At 33.8% G+C, this 7,714-nt stretch overlaps 2 protein-coding genes across 2 annotated transcripts; both read right to left on the minus strand.

The window, feature by feature from the left end:
- On the minus strand, positions 265-3,294 carry LOC109336750. Its single transcript, XM_019573547.1, has 4 exons — positions 3,086-3,294; positions 1,360-1,709; positions 890-1,224; positions 265-494 (listed from the first exon to the last, which is right to left on the minus strand). The coding sequence occupies exons 1-4, from the start codon at positions 3,204-3,206 to the stop codon at positions 371-373; spliced, it is 930 nt and encodes a 309-aa protein (XP_019429092.1). The 5' UTR covers positions 3,207-3,294; the 3' UTR covers positions 265-370.
- Positions 4,172-6,345, minus strand: LOC109335212. The gene is made up of 3 exons (XM_019571325.1): positions 6,083-6,345; positions 5,903-5,993; positions 4,172-4,467 (listed from the first exon to the last, which is right to left on the minus strand). The coding sequence occupies exons 1-3, from the start codon at positions 6,150-6,152 to the stop codon at positions 4,371-4,373; spliced, it is 258 nt and encodes an 85-aa protein (XP_019426870.1). The 5' UTR covers positions 6,153-6,345; the 3' UTR covers positions 4,172-4,370.

Genomic DNA, 7,714 nt, shown 5'->3' on the forward strand with positions numbered 1-7,714 from the left:
TGGAAGTAAAATACAAAAAATCATTTGTGAAAATCACCTCCCACCCTTCATTCAGCAAGACCTGAACTCTGCAACTGGACTGTGGTGGCGCAAGGCGGAGCCGGAAACTATTAGAACTCTCAGGTAATTGGATACCAGCTGCAACTTTGGGTGGTAGTAGCCGTGCAGTTATATTGCACTTCACGGCTTATGCTGTATTTATTGCTAAACGAAGACCCAGAAGACCAGACAAAAATATTTCATAATTTTCATAATGAAGAGTAGAAATTTAAAGCAAGACATCATTATAAGTATTACAATAAGAAACTCAAGGTTCACCTACAAATTAGCACAACTATTTATGTTCACACTTTCACATGCAAGGGAACACTCATTCGGCATATCTTCTCCTGATTTCTTGAGAAGGTGGTTGCTGCGCCATCTTGCCTCCCAGCTTCCTTGCAGTTTTCTTTATAGCTGCTAGCTTCTGGCGTCGGCTATGGCTTTTTCTTTTACTGCATGATTATCATATAGATGTAAATTGATAACACCCCGACAATGAAGATAATGGAATCATTTCTCAGCAAAGGTACAAAACAAGCAAAATATATGGCAAGTTTCAAGATTATGTTCAACATGCAATTGTATTTTGAACCGGGAATGATGTGAAAAGAGGAAATGTTAATTCCATCATAATGATAGAAGTTTTGACAAGATGCGAGAAGTAAAAGAAAAAGTTGGGATCAAAACAATAATCAGAAAAGGATAAAGAAAAATATGAATAACAACTTAAAATACTCCATATTTCTACCAAGTTTGTCTTTTTTAACTTGCCAAAGATTTTCCTGTTACGGGCATATGAAATGCCCGGCTACTCAATGATAAGAAGGAGAAGGGATTGCATTCTGACCTTATAAACAACAAGCCTGCTGTTAGAACCATCCCTCCTATAGCCCAAGAAACTCTTTCATTAAATGGCATTTCCCTCGCCCATTGTTGGAAATCATTCAACATCTTGGATCGGTCAACTTTCGGGATGAACTCAAATTTTGGAGCCTTCCATGAATCAGAAACTGAATTTAGACTTGCTTTATCACCATAGCAAAATGTTCCTTCTGACGCACCATGCATTATATCAGCTGGTTTCACTTGGAAACCTGCAGCGTGACAGAGATCTGTACCATTGGAGACCCATTCAGCGGCCCTACCACACACAAAGTCATTTACTCCACAAGGTGCAAGACTCTGAGGATTCAAGTCAATAAAAAATTGAAATAAGGAGACAAATTAAAAACTCATGTTTTAATATTAAGAAAGCAAATATATACATACTGAACTCTCCAGCCCTAAAAAATACATAGGACAGGTGATAGAAAATACCTGTGTTTTGGAATCCATAGAGAAGTAAGCACTTGAGCATGCATCATAAAGTCTCTCACAGAATGATGCACAGATAAGAGGAGGTCCAGGCTGAGTGCCAACACGTGGATCACATATTGCACATTCCAATACTTCCCATAAGTGCAAGCACTCTGGGCTAGCTTCCCCAGTAGAAGCAAGCTTCCTCACAGTCAGCAGTGCAGGATGAGTATGGGTTATGTCACAGCAAGTCTTTTTCCGAAAAACCCGGCAAAGGGACAAATCTTTAGGACCCTTTTTGGGAGGGTTACCTTCTAATTTAAAGACAGGAAAACGAGCACCTTGAGAAATACACACTCCACTGGATTTACCTGCATCCGGAAATAAGAAAGATAATTGAAAACCATAATAAGCATGCAAGATAACAAGAATGCTATTTTGCTAGAAAGTCATTGTTGAAAATAGCGTAAATGATTCCTAGATTATATAAGCTAACCAAATCATGTCGTTATGGAAATTAGGCTAATTGCAATAATTGTATTTATTGCATTGACTCTATATATTCTCAGTCTCTGCAGTGTGATTCAGACACCCCGCTTTTATTACATGTCTCTAAATTCTCTCTTTACTTGTAACAGTCATGTAACAAAGGAGCCGTAACAAGAAGATAAACTGTGATTTAGAGATTACAACAACACAACCAATCCTTAATCCCACTAAGTGGGGTCAGCTACATGAATCGAACGACGCCAAAATACCCTATTGTAAATCATCTCCATTGACAAAACATCTACCTGTCAATCTTCCCTTAATCAATATGTTAGATACCTCATTTGAGTATATACTTTGTTGAGTTATTCAATCATGATCCGAGCAGATTGTTAGGCATTTGATCACTATTATCACAAGTTGTATTAAACCCCAAATTTTCTACAAAGCACTGAGTTCTCTATGTACATTAGACACATAATTACCATTTACTACTAAAGAAGAACACAGAATATAGAATAAAATTTGGATGACACATCTTGTCAATTATGATCCGCAACATGCTTACATAAAAGTTGTTCAAGGCCATCTAACTATAAAGGAATAGGGATAGCAATCAGGCTTTCATCTCTGATTAATTTTCCAACAGTGATACTAGCTACATGATATATGTTTACTCTAATGAGTAATGACAATCATGCCCATTCTAGCTTGAGTGGAAACAATACGAAATGAGTATCTCAATATGCTAAGCAGAATAGCAAAGAACTAACTAAATCTGCTCATGACAATTCAGGAAAGTACATATATGTATAAAAAATAGTATAGTCCAATCAAGGTATACAAGTTTTTCCCGACGAAACTCGGGTTTCTGGTGAAATGAAGGGAGTTAAGTGATATAAAATTTGGATCCCTCCACAAACCCATTTTGTGGTTTATCAAAACCTGCACCTATGAATTAGTTCCAAGTCTCCAGTTACTGTTAATAAAAAATGAACCTTGTAAGTTATAACACCAATTCTAAACCAAACAACACAGAAGGGATCAAATTGAAGAATTACCCAGACCATAAATATACAAACTATATAATATTTTACAAAAAGTTTTTTGATTTGTTTTCCCCCTGTATATGTGTATCCCTGGTTAAGATTAACACTATATATTATTAAAACCAAATAATGGATAGAAATATAGAAGAACGATCATAAACTTTACGAATCAAAAAATAAGTAAAGGAAATTAACAGAGAGAAGCTAACCGGAAGAGTGAGGAAAGAAGAGATGGAAGCAGATGAGAAAAAGAAGGAAGCCATATTCAATGGTTTTGGGTCCCACATGGGGCTGAGACTGGGAGTGCCTCCATGCCCGAAAAACCACCATCACACTATGATCTCGATTTAATAAAACACTCAAGACTCTATTCTTGACGCTAATAAATTAAGTTATTATAAGTTTTGACTGCACCCAAACACGGTGTATATGAATCTGATGGGTACTAGTACAGTTTTAGCTTATGGTGTAAATTAATTGGGCCACTGGTTCTAGGACCTGAACCCACATCCAAGCCTGAATGAAACAGGTCATTTTGTTTGGGCTTTCAATTTCATATCTTGATTTTCAATTTTTTACCTAATTTCAAAAAAAAGAATATTATATTTATATGTCGCCATTCATAAGAGAGATTAGGTTCATGGACTAGGAGAGGTTTGGTTTATTGATGGAGGGTTTTAAGCAATTAATTAAGCCCTACGAGTACCATAGACTCTTTCCTTGCATTGATTTTCACTTGTCCCTACAACCACTTACCTTTTATTTATGTATAATTGATTTTCAAAAATCACGAAGATAGGTCTAAATTTTTTTCTCAACACAAATTAGGATTCTGTTTTTTTTCTTCTTATTACAATACACGATATTAATGCTTGAAGAGTTGAGCTTTTTTAAATTTGTAGGATGATACTCATGTACAATTGAGTAAATATAAAATAATTGGGGGTTAAAAGAGATAACATCCCATATGATACATCACTTGGAAAATGTCCACCAACTTTTATCACTTCTACTATGTGAATATATATAATGAATAAATTCTATTAGAATGTCTCCATTTAAATCCATTAAATTAAACATATGTATTTAATTATCATGGATTTGTAAGGATTGTGAATTGTGAATTATTTTTTTGCCACTATTTGAAGCAAAGTTGAATTCCATGAGTGGAATTGAAGAGGAGGTGTTGGAAGGGTTCGTGATTGAAGATGTGGTGCCATCATCAGATGTTGCAGTGTCCATGATAAATGGGGAAAAAATCTGGTTAAGCAGATAGACTCTACTACCACAGAATAATGTAGAAGTATAATCATGGATGGCAAAGATTTACATATATAGAGGTGAATACAACAAGTATACAATAAACTCAAGCTTATCAGATAAGCTTTACCGAGTATGTAGTTTCCGGAAATTAGCATAGAATTCTGTTGTATACAATCATAAAAACAAATTATTTGTTATTTGGGATAAGTACACAATAATGGAAGAAGGAATTCAATGATCCTTTGCTTTTGCTTCTGTCTTATGATCATAGTATTCTACTACTGCAGCTCCAGCTAATGCCGCCAGTGTAAGAGCCTGTGCATGCAACCTAAAATAAAATTGACCAAGTTAGAAAGAAGTATGGATAAGATGCAAATCAAGCAGGATATCATGTCAAAACAAGTTCAGAAAAGAAAAAGCCTTACAACAAGCACATATCGTGCTGAAAGTTTTGCAACAAAAGAGACAGAGGAGACTTTAAGCTCAAAATATATGTAAAATCATGTCAGTTATTTATATTTCAGGACATGAACATATCTAATTACTTATGACAGATATGAAGATTAACCCTTATCCTTGAGGCAATAAGGTAATTGGAAATTGAAAACTGTATCTTCACAACACAAGAAGGAAGTGTAGAAAAAAGAAAAACAGAAACTTGAACCCATAAAAAACAAAAAATATTGCCATACACTACAACATTGGTTTATAGACAATCAAAGGGTGGCTAAAGGTACTCAAATTGCTTATCCACACTCGGACTAACCAATGATGCTTGTAGTTCTTAAATACAAATTCATGATTGGTTAACAAGAAGCGTAAATAGGCATTTGAGAGTGTCAATAGTCTCACTCAACAATCAAAACCTCCTATAAATATGTCATAAATATCAACCAATGATTCACTTTACCTATTGCTATATGACAAATAGAAATATATATAAAGGGCTGTATTTCAATCCTCCTCTAGCAGATTTCGGTTATTGATTTTATGGGAAAATTGAGTTTGACACTATATCAGAACACAAACAAGAGAAACAGTGGATGTAAACAGATTTCAAGAAACATGGAGTCATGGACAACAGGCTCAAGTATGAAAGAGAAATATGGTGCTACCAGCTATGAAGCTAAATTTAATCACAAGTGCGACCTGATCTAACAAAACAACTTTTTTAACTTCAAGATCACCTTTAAAAACATTGTAGCTGAAAGCTTTAGAAGGTATGAAAATTTAAGGCCGGGGAATTTTTTTTGAAGGCATCGAAATTCGAAAGTTTGAGGCAAGGGAAGTTTTTTTTGAAGGCATGAAAAGTAAACCCTAATGAATTAACCACTAACATCTGAAATCATTAAACCTTTATCAATTGATTTAACCACTAACATTATTGCAGTAAATTATGCAATATATTATTCCCAACTAAAATGATCATCCCCCATATCAAACAAATCGGGGTACTAAAACCCCACAGGGATAATAGAATCCATCAAAGTGACACAAATCAGCAAGCCAGAGAACAAAATATTAACCCAATGTTAGCATCATTCCGTTAAGACCAAACAACCTCACAATCAATTACAAAAACCATTTATTTTCTCTCTGTTCGGGTACTATTCTTAAAAAAAGAATTTTTCTATGACTTTATTAAGAAACTGGTAATATATTTTATCTATTCTTCACAGATAAAATACTAATCCAGATATAACAAATCCAGATAATTAGAAGAAAACAAAAATACAAAGATGATGAAAAATTGTAACATATACCTGGCGTGAATGATCTTAACGCTAGTTTTCATGTTGGGGCGAGACCAATTATAGGCTATTGAACCAGCAATACCACTAAGCCAAAGAGACCCTAATCCCAAAATCATAAATAACGATTAAAAAATAAAATATTAAAAAAATGAAGAATGAGAGAAAATGAAAGATGGAGGAGAAAAATACCAACAGTACGAAGCTTGTGTTCAACGACCCATTTCCTGAGAGATTGAATTTGTGTCTTAGCATCAGCCATTGTTTGTTACAGAGAGAGAGAGAGAGAGAGAGAGAGAGAGAGATTTGAGGGAATTATAAAATAGAGGAGAGAAGCGAATATGAATTTGTATTTGTAAAGGAGCGATGTTAAATGTATCGGCACTGCTTCATGACACGTGATTTTATTCATTTAAGCACACAGTATTCGCGAAACCATCTTTGTGATTCAGGTAACACAAATCAGAAAAATAACCATTTCCCAAGTCACCTTTGGTGGCCACATGGCCCAAAAACAACTTTAATAAAGGGGACTTATTAAATATATATCCAATTCCAAACCTGATTCTGCTTAGAATGTTGAATGCTTGAAATACAAAATGGTTTTGATTTTTGAAATAATTTATCAATGGTATCACTTTCAGTCATAAAGCATGCCATGTCATTAAAAACAAATCGTTTTATGGTGTAAGAATAAACCTGACAACATTTTCCACGCATCCAAGTAAAATGTTGTTCAATTTCATTTTAGCAGAAAGTGTAAAAAAAAAAAAGTGCCACATAACTTTTTCATAACTAGGAGTATTTTAAGCTAATTTGTATGGAAAATATAGCATTCCTCCTTCACTTATAATTTATTGGGAAACACATTCAAGTTCAGTACCCAGTTTCGTCCTTCTATCAAATGGTGTGAAACCAAACCATGTCTCCTATTAAGTTTAGTCGATTTAAATAATTAAATCATTTTATTTAACTGAGTAATTGTATACATAATTAATATTTTTTATCTATAAGTATATAACTATATATTGAAATAATGTATTTTTACCATTTTTGGACTGAAGTGAAAACAAAAGATTAGAGTGGTGTTACATTTTTTTAATTTTTAAGTGAACCGTCCAGTTTACTTCTCGAGTTAATCCGATTTAACCGAATTTAACATTTTCAGGCCAAAATTTCCCCGGTTCATAGCGTCCAACCTTCACTCGATTAAGACAATAAACCATAACCATTTTAAGTCCGATCAGTGATTAAACCGGTCTGACAATCAAGTAGTTCATATTGTTTCTATGTTTTTATACCTTGTGGACCTAGTAACTAGGATGTAAAAAATATCTTTTGCATTTCTTTTAGAATTTAATATTATACATTATCCACTATTTATTTATATTATTCTTTTTTGAAAGGTAAATGATGATAAAAGTGGATGATAAAAGTAAACTTATCAGTTGCAGTTGAAGTACTTCATTAAAATAAACAAAATTACAAACAATAAGTACATATTTTTAGTCCCCTCAAAAACAAGAGACAACATATCCTGTCATCCAATATCCGGTGTAAAGTAACAATTAATGAATTTGGTATTACCAAACTGTAATTTAGAAAAATCTCAGATATTTTCATGCTACTCCAACATTAGAATATGGTGAATAAAAGGAGCTAAAAAACATAGAAATAAATATGCTGATGACTAGTTAACCAAAGTTATCTATCCTACATGATGATTTTTGTTTTGCATAGAGGCAGAGTTTCTTGAACTTGAAGCATCCACAGAAAAAACTTCTTCCATTCATCTTCTGGTCGAAATCGTTTGCCTCAAAGGCA

The sequence above is a fragment of the Lupinus angustifolius genome, chromosome LG20, assembly GCF_001865875.1.
Source record: "Lupinus angustifolius cultivar Tanjil chromosome LG20, LupAngTanjil_v1.0, whole genome shotgun sequence".
Lineage (NCBI taxonomy): Eukaryota > Viridiplantae > Streptophyta > Magnoliopsida > Fabales > Fabaceae > Lupinus > Lupinus angustifolius.

Excerpts from the sequence above, each read along its gene's own strand:
- LOC109336750 (XM_019573547.1), bottom strand. The coding sequence starts at position 3,206 with ATGGTGGTTTTTCGGGCATGGAGGCACTCCCAGTCTCAGCCCCATGTG. Across the intron at positions 1,710-3,085 it reads CTTCTTTCCTCACTCTTCCG|GTAAATCCAGTGGAGTGTGT; the intron begins GTTAGCTTCTCT and ends TTCCGGATGCAG. Across the intron at positions 1,225-1,359 it reads CTATGGATTCCAAAACACAG|AGTCTTGCACCTTGTGGAGT; the intron begins GTATTTTCTATC and ends TTGAATCCTCAG.
- LOC109335212 (XM_019571325.1), bottom strand. The coding sequence starts at position 6,152 with ATGGCTGATGCTAAGACACAAATTCAATCTCTCAGGAAATGGGTCGTT. Across the intron at positions 5,994-6,082 it reads ACACAAGCTTCGTACTGTTG|GGTCTCTTTGGCTTAGTGGT; the intron begins GTATTTTTCTCC and ends TTTTGGGATTAG. Across the intron at positions 4,468-5,902 it reads GTTAAGATCATTCACGCCAG|GTTGCATGCACAGGCTCTTA; the intron begins GTATATGTTACA and ends ATTTTATTTTAG.